The 18,804-nt window shown below is 55.8% G+C and overlaps 1 protein-coding gene across 1 annotated transcript; it reads left to right on the plus strand.

The window, feature by feature from the left end:
* The first annotated feature begins 1,571 nt into the window (after positions 1 to 1,571).
* On the plus strand, positions 1,572 to 18,334 carry UQCC2 (ubiquinol-cytochrome c reductase complex assembly factor 2). The gene is made up of 4 exons (XM_066359635.1): positions 1,572 to 1,749; positions 14,065 to 14,139; positions 15,185 to 15,254; positions 18,149 to 18,334. Exons 1-4 carry the CDS (start codon positions 1,612 to 1,614, stop codon positions 18,271 to 18,273), a joined length of 408 nt encoding a protein of 135 aa, XP_066215732.1. The 5' UTR covers positions 1,572 to 1,611; the 3' UTR covers positions 18,274 to 18,334.
* Positions 18,335 to 18,804: the final 470 nt, after the last annotated feature.

The raw sequence follows: 18,804 nt of genomic DNA on the forward strand, positions 1-18,804 counted from the left end.
CACCCGCGTGGGGGGAAGGGAGTTGGGTTGGGCGTCTGAACCGGTGACAACCCCAGCCCAGCCCAGAAGCTGCTGCGCTAGGGGCAGGAGAGCCGTCGACAAAGGCGCGGGTTTGGGTTCTCCCAGAGCCAAGTTCTTGTCCACCTCGCATTGTGCTTGTGCCGCAAGTCAGGTGAGATCCCTCGCTGCCACCTGGTGTTGCTACTCCTCTTGCCGAAGACAGAGGGACCTCAGCTCCTCCCCCGTGGGACAGCTGTCCTCAGATAAACCAGCTGCTCTTCAAAGCCACAGCTGTGGCAGGACCTCAGGCAGCATGACAAGGCCCCGGGGCCCCCAGCATAACCCTCGGAGCCTGCAACTTGACAGTCAGTAGCTACAGCCCTGGCCCTCTGGGCCATGGGGCAGCTGGCAGAGCTCTGTGTCTGCAAGCACCACTGAGGATGGAGCAGGGGAGACTTGGTGAGCTGGAATGTGGTGAGGTGCCCCCGAGTGCGTTTTCCACTCCCCCGAAGTCTCCTCACCTCAGGTGGGTACCCCCCCCAATCCCGTACCTCGAGTGGGCATTGCACACCCTGAGTCCCCAGGAGTTCTCATTCAATAGACATTCCCTCTTAACGGCTCCAGAACAGCTCAAAGCTGTTCCTTGTTAAAACCAACCACCTGCTGATCTTTCCTCCAATTAGCCTCCTCCCTCTTCCTCCTCTCTCCTGTTCTGCACCCGTCCTAGCTCTTGAGGCTCAGTGTCCTTCCAGTCACCGAAATCCTAACCATCCTTCCAGGCCCAGCCACACACCATCTCCTTCGGACGCCCCAATCTCTCTCCCCTGTCCTGCCAATACAGCTAGAAGCACCACTTCCTTCTCCAGACTCCCTAGCATTCTTTGACACTTCAACGCAAGCCCCTGTCGCTTTTAACTGTGTTTCGGTTGTGTATTCACTCTCCTACTCCGGGCAGGAGTCTCTTGGAACACCCTTGACACAGAAGGTGGGGCAAGAAAGGTTTGGAGGAAGCCAAGTGTTGGACGCGTGGGGAGATCCTGGCCAAAATTCAGAGCAGCGAAGAGGCCTAAGGGGGCTGAGGCCTTCGTAAGGGAAATCTGGAATTGCAGCACAGTACAAAGTCTAAGCGACAGGTAAGAGGCTGCGAGGAGAGACCGGGGCAGGAGTGGAGGTGCGAACCACGTGTGCAAGCTCCCTGATTAAGTTCCAACACGTCTTCTTCCAAAAGCAACCTGTATTTACATGCAAATGCTTTCACTTATGCAAACGCGCGCGCTGTTCTCCGAGGAGGGTTTTTTTAGTCTGGAGCTTGTGCAGCAGCCACTGAAAAAGAGAAGCAAAGCTGTCCCTTGGGCTCTGCGCGTCACACTCGTCCCTGGTACCAGCTGGGCCGGTTCCAGGACAGACGGCTGCAACTCCTCGCTCCGCTCGCAGAGATAGGCCAGCAGCGCCCCCTACACGGAGAGCGACGGGAGTGGCCCGGGAAGTCGCGCAAGCTCACTCCTCCCTCCCGCCCCCCCCCCCTCGTCGGGAAGCCCGCGAACCTTAGTGCGCAAGCGCCACAGGTCCGGCTGACTCCTCCCACAAGGGCGGGGACAAGCGGGGCCCAAAATGGCGGCCGGCCGCTACCGGCGTTTTCTTAAGCTCTGTGAGGAATGGCCAGTGGACGAGACCAAACGGGGCCGGGACTTGGGCGCTTACCTGCGACAGCGGGTAGCACAGGCGTTTCGGGAGGGAGAGAATACCCAGGTGACCGGACGGTGGGGGGTCCGCCTTCGGTGGGGAGGCGGCGGGGCCACGGGGAGGACAGAACGAGGCAGGGGCGGGGTCGGTGAGCGACGGGCGGCGACGCCGCGCATGCGTGCTCTTTCCCTCGCCCGCGGCACGTGCGCGCGGACCCTGCCCCTCCCCGGGAGAACCTCAGAGCAGCGACGACCCCACCTGTATTCAATGCCCCCATCCGGCTGCACCTTGGAATTAGTGGAGAAAACTTAAGCACCTAGACGTCTGGACCATGCAGCCTTATGAAATCAGAATCTCTACACCTGGGACCTTGGCCCCAGTGTTTTTATTTAAAGATCTCTCCAAATGATTCAAGGTGCAGCCAGGGTTGGGACCCACGACACCAGTCGGAGGTGGTGACAGCCGTAGACTTATTTCTCCCCTGACACCTCGCAGTGTTGGTCCGCAAGGACTCTGCAGGCTTCCTGGGGACCCTACAAGGCTGTGCAGCAGGTTTGGGCCCTCAGTGTGAGTGCAGTGGACTTAAATCCTTGCTCTCCTCCGGGCAGGCTGCAGCGCTGGGATTCATTCATTGGTATTACACACGAGGTGTTTACTGAGCATCCACCCCGTGCCAGGAAACCGTTCCAGGGGCTGGGGAGACAGCAATGTATCAGACAGATGAGGTCTTATGGCACAAAGATTGAGTTTATATTTTAGTTCAGGACACGATAAGCAGGTAGACACATATAACACGGTCAAGGACGCCAGACCAGGCGGTAGCGCAGTGGATAGAGCGTCTGACTGGGATGCGGAGGACCCAGGTTGGAGACCCCGAGGTCGCCAGCTTGAGCTGCGGCTCATCTGGTTTGAGCAAAGCAACGAAAAACTAATGATTGATGCTTCTCATCTCTCTCCGTTCCTGTGTCTGTCCCTTTCTATCCCTCTCTCTGACTCTCTGTCTCTGTAAAAAAAAAAAAAGGAAAAAAGACGGTCAAGGACATTGACCATTGAATGATGTGAGGGTTGAGGGGCACTGACACCCACCCCCAGCAGTCAAAAATCCACGTATAACTTAGCCTCCCTCCAAAAAACTTAACTACTAATAGCTTACTGTTGATTGGAAGCTTTACTGATAACATAGTCAACATTTTGTATGTTATATGAAATATACACTGTATTCTTACCATAAAGTAAGCTAGGGAAGAGAAAATTTTAATGAGAAAATCATAAGGAAGAAAAAATACATTTACGGTACTGTATGTATTTATTGAAAAAAAAATCTGTATAAGTGGACGCGTGCAGTTCAGGCCTGTGTTGTTCAAGGGTCAACTATGGTGGATATAAAATAAAGTAGCATGATAAAGGGGTGATGTTAGTTACGATAGTCAAGATAGGCCATACTGAGGAGGTGATACATGAGACCCAAGGGAAAAAGAGCCAACACTTGGCAGGACCCATTTCAGGCAGTGCAAAGGTCCTGAGGCATGAGGCAGATTGGCATGTTAGAGGACAAAGAGAAAGCTGTAGTGGCCGGAGGGTCGTGACCAAAATGGAGTTTGCTAAGAATTGAGGTCAGAGCACAGAGGAACCAGGCACATTAGGATCTTACAGGCTGTGCTCAGGAATTGGATTTTACCGTAAGGCCAGTGACAAGCCACCGGGGTTTAGTCAGGGCACGGATGTGACCTAATTTACTTTTATAAAAAAAATAAACTAATCCCGGTCAAATGTGGTGAGTGGATTACAGGGGACAAGAATAAAACCAGGCTGGAGAAAAGGTTACCGTGGTCACCCAGGCAGGAAAAGGTGGTGGCATGGATGAGGACGGCAGCACAGGAGATGGACCGGGCTGGGTTCGGGTTGCAGCGTGAGGGGCGCAGCGGTATGTGGGGTGTGGCGTAAAGAGAAAGCAGAACCGAGGACAACATCTACGTTTTTTTGTCCTGAGCAATCAGGTGCAAGGGGGCACCACCTCCTGAGATGGGAAAGACTAGATGAGGAACAGGTGGGGTGTGGAAAACCATCCTGAGTTTGGTGTTAGACATGTTTAACCTGAGATGCCAGTGGGCTTCCTTCCAGGTGGAAATGTCAAGCAGGCACTGGGATATTTGAGCCCGGGGCTCAGGCAAAAAGCCAGAGAAATGAAATGTGATACATGCACACAACAGCCTGAAGAAAGGGCTTTTGCGAAATTTAGCCACAACCTATCTAAGCAGGAACTTGTTGTTTTTTTGGTTTTTGGGAGGTTTTTTTCCTGCAACTTAGCCCAATACAGAGCTGAGCCAGCCCACCTCCTGGAGCAAGAACATGCCCAGTGACATCACAAAAGCACCCGCTGAGTGGATGGTGGGCATGGATGGAGTGTCGGGCTCAGAGCTTTGGGGGAAAGGGGACAGGGGGTCACACCACACTGAGGGCCCTCACCCCTCTTGGTCTTCGCTGGCCCAAAGCATTAAAGAGCTTGAAGGCAAGGATTGCCTCTAGTCCCAACTCCACAAACCCCATAGACTTGCTGGGGCTCAGCGCCCTACGCTGTTTCAGTGTGAGCTTCCTGAGAATAGGGATGTTGCCATTTTTATGCCCCTCCCCCCATAAAAGACATTCAGTGTCTGTCTGAATGAATAGATAAAGAAACGGCCCGTGCCCTGGCCGGTTGGCTCAGCGGTAGAGCGTCGGCCTAGCGTGCGGAGGACCCGGGTTCGATTCCCGACCAGGGCACACAGGAGAAGCACCCATTTGCTTCTCCACCCCTCCGCCGCGCTTTCCTCTCTGTCTCTCTCTTCCCCTCCCGCAGCCAAGGCTCCATTGGAGCAAAGATGGCCCGGGCGCTGGGGATGGCTCTGTGGCCTCTGCCCCAGGCGCTAGAGTGGCTCTGGTCGCAACATGGCGATGCCCAGGATGGGCAGAGCATCACCCCCTGGTGGGCAGAGCGTCGCCCCTGTTGGGCGTGCCGGGTGGATCCCGGTCGGGCGCATGCGGGAGTCTGTCTGACTGTCTCTCCCTGTTTCCAGCTTCAGAAAAAAAAAAAAAGAAACGGCCCGTTACGGCTTATGAGACGTGTCATTGGAATCTAGCTGCAGATGTAGCAGAGCTAGACAGAGGGCGGCGGTGCGGGGTGCGAAGGGAACCTCCGTGTGTGCTCTGAGGTCGCGTGCTCAGAATTGATTTGGAAGCTTTACCACGTGCGGAACTGCAGGAGCCACAGGCCAGAGCTGGAGCATGGCCTTACCACCAAGAAGCTGACAGTTGGGCAGGCACGTGACTTACTCTAATGAAATTCAGAGGGTGAACCCTGCCAGCAGAGATCCTTCGGGAGATAAGAGTGTGTGACATTCACTTACTTGCCTGAAGTGTATGACAAGCCAGAAGTTGAGGGTGTTACAAGCTTTCTGTTTTGGAGTTGTCATCCTTTGTCATCACCTCGGGTGACAGTTGTGATCAGCAGAAGGCCCACACAGATTTGAGTCATGGCTGCAGCTGTAAGCCGCGGCCTGGTCAATGGCTCCAAGCAGCGGATGCTTGCGTCCCCACTAGAGTGAACCAGTGTGTCATGGTGGCAGCAGACACGTGACTTGGGACCGCTGTCGTGGTACCTCATCCTGATGTCCCCTGCAAACATGCTTGGGCTTGGTAAACCTTTGTGACCGTTTTCAGAGGGAGCAGCCCCTTGCTGGAATTGAGAACAGCACTGAGTCCTTCCCCCAGACCCCTCGGATCAGTCATCAGGACCTCGAGGAGGAAGCGGTCTGGTAGATTCTTGTTCAGCTGGCAGCGGGATTAGACCCATTTGGCCTGTTGGTGTGGAGCTCCCCCTTGGTTATGCCAGTTGCCAGAAAGACAGGACGGGAGGGGAGGCAGCCCTGCGCCAGAGCCCGTTTGCCCTTCTACAGGAGAGGGGCGGGCAGTCTCACAGCCTCCTACATCTTGACGATAACACTGAACACACGCTTGGCACGTTTCTGCTCGCATCTCATTTAACTGAATCTTTCACGCAGCTCGGAAGTAGCCAGCACTGTTCCCATTGTCCAGGCGACGGAACAAAACCAGAAAACAGAACTGACTCAGAGTCCTCGGGGGGATAAGTGGCAGGATGGTGCAGACACCCCCCGCCCGGCCCGAGCTGGCGTTGCCTGCCCAGTGCCCTGTGCCCAGTCTCTCCTCAGCGGCTGGTCCACCTGAGCTACTTCTCCCTGTTAGGAAGGCCTCTTGTCCTGGGAGCTGCAGGCCACTCTCTGCCCCTCATTCCCTGATCAAACCTTTTTTTTGGACCATGGACAGTTTGGGCAAAGAATCCAACGTCTCCCAGCGTTTGGCCACCTACTGTGCTTCGGCCCAGCCGCTGTCCTCCCGGGGAGGATGGGGAGAAAGCCGGTCCTCGGGTGGGACGCCACGCTGAAAGGCCAGGCTCGCTAGGAAACCAGTTCTTCACTCAGACTTGGAACCAGGGCCCCCAAACCACTGCCTCTGTGTGTTCCCCTAGAGCTCACTTCTCGGGGAGTCTCCCATGGACCCACCGAGAGGGAGGGGGCCGTGGGAAGCAGGAACGCCGTGGCACCTCTCACACCCTCTGTCCTAATGTGCACTGATGCTGGTGGAGTTTGCCCCCTTTGAATACGGTTTCCTTAAGAGAACGCGTGTTCCTGGCAGCCCCACGGGCTTCATAAAAGAATCACAACATGGGGAAGGTGTCAAAGCAGCTGTCATTGTTGATGTAAGTACAGGGAACGGAGCAGGCCCTTCTGGTGAGCTCATTAGGTGCACGGGCAGCGTCCTAAAAGGCCGCGCCTGCACACCAGCGCCCACTCACCTAACGTGGGGCACGGCTCTGAGGGAGGGCCTGGGGAAGCGGCCGCCAGGAAGGGGCTCCCCAGCCACTGCGTTCTCTGTTCCATCCGGGCTCAGGTAGTATCGGAACCACTGAGTGCTTGTATTCCATCCGGGCTCAGGTAGTATCGGAACCGCTGAGTGCTTGTATTCCATCCGGGCTCAGGTAGTATCGGAACCGCTGAGTGCTTGTATTCCATCCGGGCTCAGGTAGTATCGGAACCGCTGAGTGCTTGTATTCCATCCGGGCTCAGGTAGTACCAGAATCTCTGAGTGCTTGTATTCCATCCGGGCTCAGGTAGTATCGGAACCGCTGAGTGCTTGTATTCCATCCGGGCTCAGGTAGTACCGGAACCTCTGAGTGCTTGTATTCCATCCGGGCTCAGGTAGTATCGGAACCGCTGAGTGCTTGTATTCCATCCGGGCTCAGGTAGTATCGGAACCGCTGAGTGCTTGTATTCCATCCGGGCTCAGGTAGTACCGGAACCTCTGAGTGCTTGTATTCCATCCGGGCTCAGGTAGTATCGGAACCTCTGAGTGCTTGTATTCCATCGGGCTCAAATAGTATCGGAACCACTGAGTGCTTGTATTCCATCTGGGCTCAGGTAGTATCGGAACCGCTGAGTTCTTGTATTCCATCCGGGCTCAGGTAGTATCGGAACCGCTGAGTGCTTGTGTTCCATCCGGGCTCAGGTAGTATCGGAACCGCTGAGTGCTTGTATTCCATCCGGGCTCAGGTAGTACCGGAACCTCTGAGTGCTTGTATTCCATCCGGGCTCAGATAATATCGGCCCCGTTTGACAGAGGCTGATCCTGGTCTTGGGTGTGCAGGAAGGCGGATGACATTTCCAGCCTCTCCGAGGAGAGAACTCGAGGGTTTGCCGTAGCCCTGGTGTCTCGTTGCTCGGTGGAGGCCCGGTCTTCGGCAGCCCTCAGCGTGGCGGGGACGACCGGCGCTGCCCGCCCCCACGTGCGGGCCCCCGTGTTCGGGAACGGCCACGGACAGGCTATGCTGTGTTCGGTTAGGACGCTGAGCCTGCTGCAGAGCAGGTGCTGTGAGAGAGTCAGCGTCCTTCTCTTTCTCGCCTGGGCCCAGTGGGTCAGAGTGCGGGACCGCGGGGGTTAGACCGAGGCCGGGCACTTCTGTGCACGTGTAAGGATGTAGGTGCCCCTCCTCGAGGGATGAACTCGCTTTCAGGGAGTGTCCCCTTTGCTCAGAAAGCTTTGGCTCCGCCTGTTGCCCTCTGGACAGGTGACAGGCAGCTGTGCGGCCCCCACTGCCCTCTGGTCCCCGGTTCCCGCCAGGGTTTCACCTCTGACCGCACCCCAGCAGGGGCCCCAGCTTCCATGGCTGTCTTCTCATCGCTTCCCACGTGGGCCGTAACATCGGGGGGCCTTAACCTTTGGGAAAATAGTGTTCCTGTGAACACCAGTCCTCCCCCCAAACACGCAGCTTGCCAAGAATCTGTCTGGTGGCTCCCTCGGCCCTCGAGAAGCACTGCTTGTCCAGGCTTGTCGCGCGTCCACCTCCCAGCCACTCCTCTGACCCGCCCCACGCGTGCCCAGACCCAGCTCTGAGGTCTGCGCCCCTCACAGTGAGGAGCAGCTTGGGGCCCTCCCCGCCATGCCTGTCCTCTCAGCCAGGCCTGTGCCAGCCCCCGGCTCCAATCTGTGCCTGGCCCTCCGTCACACACCACCGGGCCACGCTTGACCTTTTTTTTTTTTTTTTAAGTGAAAGTTTTGTTTTAAGACTTTATTTTTCACTTTAGAGAGGAGAGAGAGAGAACAGGGCAAGAGCAGGAAGCATCAACTCCCGTATGTGCCTTGACCAGGTAAGCCCAGGGTTTCGAACCGGCGACCTCAGCGTTCCAGGTCAACGCTTTATCCACTGCGCCACCACAGGTCAGGCCATGTTTGATTATTTTTAATTCGAGTCTGTCTCATCTCCTCAGCCGTGGCCAGCTTCTCCAGGGCCGGGCAGGGTCTTGCGTCCTCCCCCAGCCTCCTAGCAAAGCGCTCTCTATAGTAGGTGCTCAAGAAAAACAGTTTCAAGCAAATTAGAGGTAATTAGGCTCCCATCACGGAATGAACTCATTTCAGAAGTTTATTACCAAGTCACGAAAACATTTTTTTCATAGATTATCCTGGACTGAATCTAGCTCTTCTTTAATTAGCAAAGCAATTTGTGACATACATCTTCCAAAATGCTTGCGCGTCCCTTTGTGTGACTAGAATGTGGGCTGTCGTCCCAATCGCTGTCAGCGCCCGAAATTCGATTTTGAGAATCAGGAGTCGGTGCCGATGGCACGGAAGTAGACGTGGATGTTTTAAACGTTTCACACGGGAAAGAGAGATTCACCGCCAGCCGAGCAGGCGCCGTGCAGAGGAGCAAAAACAGCGCCGTAAAACTCAACCGCACATCTATTCCGTGCACATTCGGGGGCGGAGCTGAAGTCTTCATCACATCTCCCTGCGGCCTTTTTCGAGCCCCAGCACTGCTGTTAGTCCTAAAATGTGCATAATCTCAGTAGGTGTGAATGCAGAATCAGATCATTTGAAGCTTGTGTAGAAGAACATCTCTGAAAGTGCATGGTGTACACACCACCAGGGAAACTGGATTTCAAGATTCAGGAATGTTTGTGCTAGGGTCTGTGAGCAAAATGTGGGACATCAGTGTGCGGTAAGGCTTCTGGAGTCAGATGAGTGTTTCTGTTGATGTCCTTCGAAGTAGCAAACAAGGCTATTGTTTGGCTTGGGCGTGACAGGACCGGAAGTGGCCACGGTTCTGTCTCCTTACGCATTGGTAACTTGGCTAGACGTGGGCATGCCAAAACTGTCACCACTTCCACAGCTTCATAGAGAGAGTGCCTGACCTCAAAGGAGAAGTTGGGTGATAATTTTTTTTTTTTATTCAGTGAGAGGTGGGGAGGCAGAGACAGGCTCCCACATGTGCCCCAACCAGGATCCACTTGGCAAGCTCACTATGGGGCGATGCTATACCCATCTTGAGTGTTGATCAGTTGCTCAGCAACCGAGCTCTTCTTAGCGCCTGAGGCAGAGGCTATAGAGCCATCCTCAGCGCCCAGGGCCAACTTGCTCCAATCGAGCTATGGCTGCAGGAGGAGAGGAGAAAAGAGAGAGAGAGAGAGAAGGGAGAGGAGGAGGGGTGGAGAAGCAGATGAGTGCTTCTCCCGTGTGCCCTAACCGGGAATCAAACCCAGGACATCCACACACCAGGCTGACGCTCTCCCAACCATTGAGCCAACCGGCCAGGGCCAACAAGTTCATTTTTTGGTGATTGGTTATTTTTTTAGGTGTGTAGATATTTGGTTCCTTCTCAGATTGTTAATTGAGCTCCAGGCATTACGTGAAATACATAGCAGCCTGACCTGTGGTGGCGCAGTGGATAAAGCGTCAACCTGGAAATGCTGAGGTCGCCGGTTCAAAACCCTGGGCTTGCCTGGTCAAGGCACATATGGGAGTTGATGCTTCCAGCTCCTCCCCCCTTCTCTCTCTGTTTCTCCCTCTCCTCTCTAAAGATGAATAAATTAAAAAAAAATACGTAGCAGACCATCTCTTTATTACTGAAGGAATTTTAAGGGGTCGAAGGAGCCCAGAGGGTCACTCTGTTTTTCTCGCTCAGTCCCTCCGCTCGATGCCCTCATGGGAGCAGTGCTCTGTAAAGGTGACCGCGTCCACTCTGCTCCTCCTGGCTGCCCTGCTCGCCCCGAGGGTGTGGTGGCAGGTGGCTGAGCAACCCTCTGGTGAATCCTCACGATGAGAGAAGTGAGTGGAGAAGCAGGAGGGGAACTTGCCCTGTTGGGATTTCTGAAGGTCAAGGTCAGGGGGAATGTGGGTTTGAGGAGGAAGCGCTGTCTCGGTGGATAACAGCCGTGGCGGGAGCCCCGGAGAGAGGCCCCGAGGAAGGCGTGTCAGCGCTGTGACCGCCTTTCCTAGGAGCCAGGTCGGTCAGACGGTGGCAGGGGGAACAGTTCGGAAGAGCAGCCACCGGGTGAAGAACGGTTGCCCACTTGGCAGAGCCCAGGGGTCCGTGTTGGAGCCCTGCTGAGCTGACCGTGGAGCACTTGCTGACCGCTGAGGGCTCGCAGGGTCGGGTGCAGGTCTGGTCAGGTATGAAGTGAGCATCAGCGATTTTCCATCCCTTCATCACTTCTGTTTCTGGTCACATGGGCACCGCTGATCCGCGGGTCGTGGCCCAGCTGCTGTTCCCTGGGCGTGTGCTTGCACTGGCCGGTGCCCGGAGAGACCCGCTCGCTTCTGCTGACTCCCACTCAGTCTCCACCGGCCCCCTGGGCAGCGTCGGGCCTCCTTGTGCCCACAGCACCCTTCCTTCCGCCTTCACCAGGCCCACCCGGGAGGCAGAGGCCTGTGTTTACACAGCTGTTGACCAGGACTGGTGGTAACAAAACTGAGGCCCCGCCTCCGGCGATCTGCCAGGTCCTGGAATCAGACCATCATCTGAGTACCACCTCGTTATCCTCACATCACTCTTAGAAATGGCTGTTATTACCATTTCTGTTAAAAGAAAGGTTAAGTTGGCCAATAGCTTCAAAAATGTCAGTATTCAGGCCCTGGCTGGTTTGCTCAGTGGTAGAGCATCGGCCTGGCGTGCAGGAGTCCCGGGTTTGATTCCCGGCCAGGGCACACAGGAGAGGCGCCCATCTGCTTCTCCACCCCTCCCCCTCTCCTTCCTCTCTGTCTCTCTCTTCTTCTCCCGCAGCCGAGGCTTCATTGGAGCAAAGTTGGCCCGGGCGCTGAGGATGGCTCTATGGCCTCTGCTTCAGGCGCTAGAATGGCTCTGATTGCAGCAGAGCGATGCCCCAGATGGGCAGAGCATCGCCCCCAGGTGAGCATGCCGGGTGGATCCCAGTCAGGTGCATGTGGAAGTCTGTCTGACTGCCTACCGTTTCCAACTTCAGAAAAATACAAAAAAAAAAAAATGTCAGTATTCAAAGGACAAAGGAAGGCGGAGGAAGTGTCCCGGCTGGAAGGAGAAATTGACGTGGAGAAATGCAGTAGGCGACCCGGGCCAAAGGGTTTTCCTTTCCCTGCAAAGAGCATTACTGAGACAGGCTCGGAACGTGGACAGCGGGCCAGATGAAAAGTGCTATGTCAATCAGAAATGCCCTGAATCCGATCACTGGACTGCGGTTATGTAAGAGAATTGTCCTTGTTATAGGAAACGCTGAAATCTTTCCGAGTGGGGGGGGGGGCGTCACTTTTCATCTGCTCTCAAAGGGATCAGAAGAAAAATACGTCTGTGTGGAGATAAAGGATGATAAAGCAAACGTGGCGACATGGTCTTAAGAGTCCAGGCAGGAGGAGACTGGGGGCTGGTTGCTGAGGGCGCCAAGAAGCAGACCACATGGTTTGACCGCACAGCCATGAGCCCCGCTTGGGCTCGGGGTCGAGGGCACCGTGGGCTCTCAGGACATGTTTTTGAAATTTGTAAGCTAATGCTTCTCTTCGGGTGTGAAGAGAGCAAGCAGAAGATGACATGCACACGTATCTTTGATGAGCTACCTAACATGCTTGAACACTTTGTGCTGGGGCTGTTCTTGTCCTTTGGTGTCTTGTACCTTCCGTAAGCTACCTTCCATGTTAGCCGTGGTCACGCGTGCCTGGTGGAGCTCCGTTCCTGCTGGGCTTTCCCCGGAAACGCCGCTGGGCCGGGCGGGGACTCAGACCTCAGCCAGGCTCACACCTTTCCAGCAGTTCTTTCTAAGGTTCAGCCGTTGCCCCGTCTACCCAAACAGTGCCTCCGACGATGGTTGGACACACCCCGGCTGCCTCCTCAGCACTCAGTCCTTTCTCTTCTGATGTGCCCTCTGGCTGTTCTCGAGGCGAGTGGCCTGGGCCCGGGCTGGATCGGGCAGGACGACGTGAACGAGCATCTCTTTGTCTGCTGTGAGGTGGGGACCTCGTGTGACACACACGCAGAGGCAAGAAGCGGGGCCGCCTCCTTAGAACGCTCAGCCACCGACTTCTGTGCGCTCCGCCTTGTTCGGGAAAGGATTGAAGTGGGAAAAATCCATCGTTTGAACTCGGGGGAAAGACAAGAGGGAGCAAGTTTTCTTCCAGGCAGCTGTCGGAATTCTTGGCTGAATAACTTGAGGAGCAGTGGATAAGTGACCATAAGGGAAGAGGGCAGGGTTGACACTGGACAGAGGTAGGAAGGTCAATAACCACCTCTCCCCGGTGTCTTCCCCGCACTTTCCAGCAGGGGCAGCGCTGTCTCGGCACCGGCACCAACACTGGCACCAGAAGGTGTCTTGATTTACCCCTTCCCGCCCCAGGGCCTCGGACCTCAGACCTCAGACCTTGGACCTCGGACCTCGGCCGTCCTTTCTGGTGGGTCCTGACTGAGCTCTCCCTCCAGCTCTGCTCAGTTCACCTGTCTCACCTGACACACCCACTTCACCGCCCTCCCTCGCAGATTTCTCAGTTCACCTGTCTCACCTGACACACCCACTTCACGGCCCTCCCTCGCAGATTTCTCAGTTCACCTGTCTCACCTGACACACCCACTTCACGGCCCTCCCTCGCAGATTTCACAGCTCCCCTCTTAACTGTGCTGAAGACCCAGATGATCCCCCCTCCCCGCTTTCATAAAGTATCATTATGCAATACATCTCATATTGAAGGTTTTACTCAAAACGCTTTCTTTTCCTCCGGCCCTCCGCCAGGCGGCTGATCCGAAGCAGCGACTCTTGACCTTTCCTACCTCGCTGCGCACAGAAACTCACTTCTAAAATTCTGCAGCGTACCCGAACCTATCTTTTTTGCCAATCTGACGGGAAAGTCAGTATGATTTTGACTCATTCACACCAGATGGCCGTTGTTGTGTTGGTTGTTGTCATATTTATTTTTGACAGTCTAAGGGAAAAGAGGTCCGTGCCCCTGACTCAGTAGTGAGGTGTGTGTGTCTGAAAGCCTCTCGTGGCTGCAGCAGTTGGAAAATGGCTGGTCCGAAGCCTAGATAGCAGTCCTGCCTCCTCCGCGGGGCTCCCGCCACCCCACCCCCTTTGCCCCCCCCCCCCCGAAGGTTAGCGCTTACATACCCTTCAGAACCCGGCTTCGTCTCCCACGGACCCCTTGTGCACACACAGGATGCCCCCTCCTCTGACTCCCCAGGGCCCACGCCGCCCTCGCTCTGCCTGTAGGAGGTGTGCCCTTCCCACTGGTCTTGTGGGCGTCCAGTGTGGCTGCTGTGGGGGTTCCTTTGCCGGCTGGCCGGTTGGGTCGGTTGAGTTTTCCTGCAGGTGGGGGAGTTGATGAGCTGCAGCGCTCACCCCAGAAGGTGGTTTCTGACAGCGGGGAGCCAGGCCACCGCTCCTGCGCTTCCCACTGAGCAGAGAAGGCAGCGCTGGGCTTGCCGGCCTGCTTCCCTGTGTCCCGCGGCGCCTTATTTAAGGGGTGCTTCCTGGCATTCAGGCTGGCGTGTGGGAGGCAGGGCTGGCTCGCTCACTGCCCTGGGTGCTCTTTATTTTTCAGATTGCCGAGCCTGAAGCGTGTGATCAGATGTACGAGAGCTTAGCGCGACTCCATTCAAACTATTACAAACACAAGGTGAGTGCGTGGCCACCGTCTCCCATAGCCCCCGCCCTCTGACCGGGGAGGACCGAGAAGTACAAACCCAAATCTGACTGCACAGTGTTTTTGTAAAGAAGTGGGGTTGGGCTGCTTTCCAGCGTAACCAGTCATTTCCAGCACGCCAACAAAGGCACCTACCTGCTAGATAGGCTGTTAGGTCGCTGAAATAAAAGCTATTTAAAATCTTGAATACAAGCCACATGTTTTATACGCCAGCGTGTTCTTCTGGGTGTACCTGCTAACTGTCGGGTGTCAGCTGTCCCCTCTGCGCCCGGGGGAGTGCGCTTCCCCACACCCCGGTGATAAAGAGGGGGTGCTTGGGAAAGTCCTGCCAGACAAACCTGAGCTTGTCCTCGGTCCTTTCGTGATGACTGTCAAAGCCCAGGCTTGAAAACTGCGTGCAGGAATTTCCCCCTCAGATACATAGCCTGGGGCCAAAGCAGGTTTACAGCTGTGAGTGCGCAAAGCCCAGAGTTTATTCCTGTATTATTACTTGTTCATGGTTGTGTTCTGTTCCGTATGGACACCTGTAAACCTGCTTTGGCCCCACCCTGCACATGGCCAAACGCCCAGCCTACATGGCAGAGGATTTCTTCTAAATCCCCGCCACCTCGACGTGTGGTTCCAGGGCGGCGGCAGGGGCGCCCCCAGGGAGCTGGTTAGCAGCGAGAACTGTGGGCCCTCTGTCCTTCTGAGTCACAGCCTGCGTCTGCCAGGAGGATGCCGTCTGCCAGGAGGATGCCGTCTGCCAGGAGGATGCCGTGCCCGGGCAAGCTGCAGCTAGCTGCCTGCGCTGGTGGTACCCGCTCTTGCGGGGCCATCCATGCCTGTGGCCTCCAGGTGGCGCTGTTCTTCTTGTGGGGTCTCTGGTCTCTGGACTACAACCCCACCACCACCACCCCCAGCCCGGGGAACGGGGTTAGAGACCCAGGCTTCTCCCCGGCTCATCAGGTCCCAGGTTGTGCTGCAGAACTAACTCCCTCCCTTCCCTCCTCTCGCCCTCCCCGCCCTGTGTGACCAGTACCCTCGTCCCAGAGACACGAGCTTCAGTGGCCTGTCCTTGGAAGAGTACAAGCTGATCCTCTCCACAGGTACGGAAAGCACAGCGGCCGCTTTCTGGCTGGTTTGCCAGGGGCCCTCCGAGTGTGAGCAGCCGAAGGGGACTGTCGGATGGATAAGACAGCTTTGCTTGACGCGAAGCCACGTGGAACAGCCCAGAGGAAATTCTGAAGATCCAGGGCTTGTACTTTGGCCATAGAGCATGGAGCAGGTCAAAGGCATTGTTTTAAAAAAGAAAACCCCTCTTTAGAGCCGTGAAATTCAAGACTGGGCAGCAGGGAACAGGGGAATATGTATTTGCCAAATGAAAGGAGCTGAAATCCGGATAGAAGGAAAATAATTGTATTCTGTGTGGCCCTGAGGGGGCTTTGTAAACAATGAGGGTTTCAGTTTAAACAAAAAGGCATTCAGTCAACATGTCTGAGGGTATCCGCTCAGCGTGGTCTGACCCAGAGGACGGCCTGTGGGTCTGAGGGGGTTCCAGCAGCTACGGGTGGGACTCATTGACAGGCCCTGATTAACAAGAAAGGAAATGCCCGCCCCCTCCTCACTTCCCCAGGTCCATTGTCACCACGGGGAGAGCCCGGGTCCAAGAAGGCCGGCTCTGGAAAATTTGCTATTTTTATTGCCGAGGCTGTCGTAGACAAAAATAGGCTGCCCTTCTCTGAGAGGGCGTCCACCTGCGGGTGGCCCTCTAGAAGTTTCTGGGGCCTAGCCCTCTGGCACCGTTCCACGGCCACATTCTGGGGATTAGGCGTTCCAGAAAGCTCTTACCTTCTGAGCGGATTCAAACCTTTGGGTGTCACCTGCTGTTTATCAGCCCTGATCCTATTTTCATTACAGTCTCCTGGAAAACTGGGCTGAAGGTATTTTTGCCAGATGAGATCCCTTTATTGATCATTTTTATGAATATATATATATACACACACACATATAAATTTATTCCCATGTCCCTGGGCCCATGAGATTACCAGCAATGATGCACGGTGTCATTGTGAGGACCCGGAGAACTGGAGCAAAGTCTGACTTGAAATTAGAATGGAAGGAAGTTTGGAGGCCCAGCCGCTGCCCTCTTTGCTGACCCTCAGGGACGTCGTGGGGCGGGGGGACAGGCCGCAGCGCAGGAGACGTGAGACTCCCCACCAGTGGCCTGTGCCGGCGTGTTCCGGCTGGGAGACAGCTCCAGGAAGTTGCTGACATGTTGTCTTCACAGCAAGCCTCGTATTTTTGTTATGACTGTGTGGAATTAGCTTACCCAGTGTTTCTTCTGGCGGGCCAGGAAAACACCTTGCAGTATCTAGTGAGAGGACTGGAGTCCTGGGGAGGAGCCTCGGTTTGGGCGCCAAGTGTGTCCACCCCGGGCTGGAGGTCATGGGACATTAAAGAGGCCCCGCAGCTTGTAAGTGAGCAGGGATCCGTACCGTACCTGAGTGTCCCCGGGGCAGGATGCTGGGCTCGTGGCTGAGGGACAGTGTGTGCCCTAGTTTAGTTGAGACCACTGACAGTCAGTGTTTATGAGTAATGTAAGTTACCCTTTTGTTCAGCAAAGCTATTCCTTTTCTCTAGAAGTTTTATTAACAAGTAAAAAGCCAGCCTATAAAATTTAGACAGTATTATGGGAAAATCTAAATGTAATATGCAGGTAAGATTAGGAATCACAGAATTTCAGCCCTGGAAGTTAGACTGGGGGTTCTTGATTGGGTGCAGTGTTGTACCCCGAGGGACATGTGGCAATGCCTGGAGACGTTTTTAGTTGTCACAGCTAGGAGTGGGGACGGGGGTGTGGGGCTCTGCAGCCGGCATCTGGCTGGTTGAGGCCAGGATGCTGCTAAACGTCCTGCAATGCACAGGTCAGCTCTCAACAAAGTCACCTGGCCCAAAAGGTCAGTAGTACCAAGACTGAGGCCCTGGCCGGGCAGCCCAGTTGTTTAGCGCATGGCCCCATACCACCAGGTTTGTAGGTTCGATCCCTGGTCAGGGCACATACAAGAGTCAACCAGTGAATGCATCGATGAGTGGAACATTTCTCTTTTCTCTCCCTCCCCGTTCTTCTCTAAAATCAATAAATGAAAATTTTAAAAATAGTACCAAGACTGAGAAGCCCAGCTCTGATCCCTTTGGGGCTGTGTGTGTGCGTGTATATGTGCATGCGTGTGCGTGTACACGCGCACTGAGCTTCAACAAGGGCCCCGCTGCCTTCCACCGGCTCCCGGCCGCCTCCACTGCTGTGAAGATGGCCGCCTTTCCTCGGGTGCAGGCCGGGCTCCGGGCAGGGTACCTCCACGAGCTCCTTTAATCCTCCCAGCTTTGGAGGCAGGTGTTTTCATCTCTACTTGGCAGATGAGGGGCCTGAGGCCCAGAGGGTAGTTTGTTTGAGGGGGACCCAGTGGGGGAATGACGGGTGGATATTCTGGCTCAGGCCCATCTCCCTCCCGGGTGCCTGCTCAACTTCCACTCCACAGCACGTGGGTGACCCACACCGCCCGGGTTCAAATCCCAGCCCTACCACTTCCCTAGCTGTGCAGCCTGAGCAACCTGGTTAACCTCCCTCTGCCTCCATTTCCACGTCTGAAAAATGGAGAGTCAGGTGTGCAGGGCACAAGCCCAGCTTTGAGAGAGCGCCTGGGCCGGCCGGCCGCACGGCTGACAGCACGGTGCGTCACTGCCCACGCACGTGGGGCGCTCAGGGGGCGTGGCTTGGACGGTGCTGGCGAGGCGTGTGCACTGAGCGCGGGTGGGCGGGCCCGCTGACTGCCGCTTCTCTGTGATGACCTATCTGATTTGCTTGTCAGAAGTTGGGTCCACCTGTCCCTTTCTCAGGGACAGACTGGGAAAAGTGGGGCGTGCTTACTGCAGGCCTGTGGGGCCAATACACGTGACTGAATTTTAGACTTTCTCCTCCACTTCTGTCTTGCCCTCTCTGCAGACGCCCTGGGCGAGTTCAAGGACATGAATAAAGGCATGTGGAAGAAGCTGCAGGAGCGGTTCGCCCCCCGGAGCTCCGAGAAGCACAAGGGCTGGGACCAGGCCTTATCGCGCCCGCGAACCTAAGGAGCCCAAGCGTGGCGTCGTGTGTGTCGCCACCATAAATAAAACTGCCCCCGTGCCCCCAGCTCCCTGGGAGTCTCGTCCGGCCTCCACAGAGGAAGCCCTGTTGCTCCCGAGAAAGCGCCAACCTGAGAAGGGGTGCCCTTGAGCGAGCGCCCACCCGGCCAGGGTAGGGACCCTCCCAACCGGAGAGGAAGCCCCAAGAAGGGAAGGTGCCAGGCCTCTGGGCGGGGCACTTCCTGGGCAGCCAGGAGGGGCGGGGGACAACACGGGGACCTGCCAGCGGGAGTCTGGCTGGCTTCTGGCGAGGTCCCAGCTCCCTTTTGTTGTAGGAGCTCCCAAGAAATAGCCTGCCATAGCAGTAAACCAAGAAGGAAGGCATCCCGCCGCAGAGACAGCAGGAGGTGGGACAGCGCAGATGAGAAAGCCTGCTTGTTTCTGTGACTCAGCGGGACGGAGCTTGGTCCTCTGCCCCTGACCTTGCAGAAAACCTGTTTCCAGTTTGAGGGATGGAGTGGGCTCCAGACAGGCTCT

The sequence above is a fragment of the Saccopteryx leptura genome, chromosome 1 (genome assembly GCF_036850995.1).
Source record: "Saccopteryx leptura isolate mSacLep1 chromosome 1, mSacLep1_pri_phased_curated, whole genome shotgun sequence".
NCBI classification, from domain to species: Eukaryota; Metazoa; Chordata; class Mammalia; order Chiroptera; family Emballonuridae; genus Saccopteryx; species Saccopteryx leptura.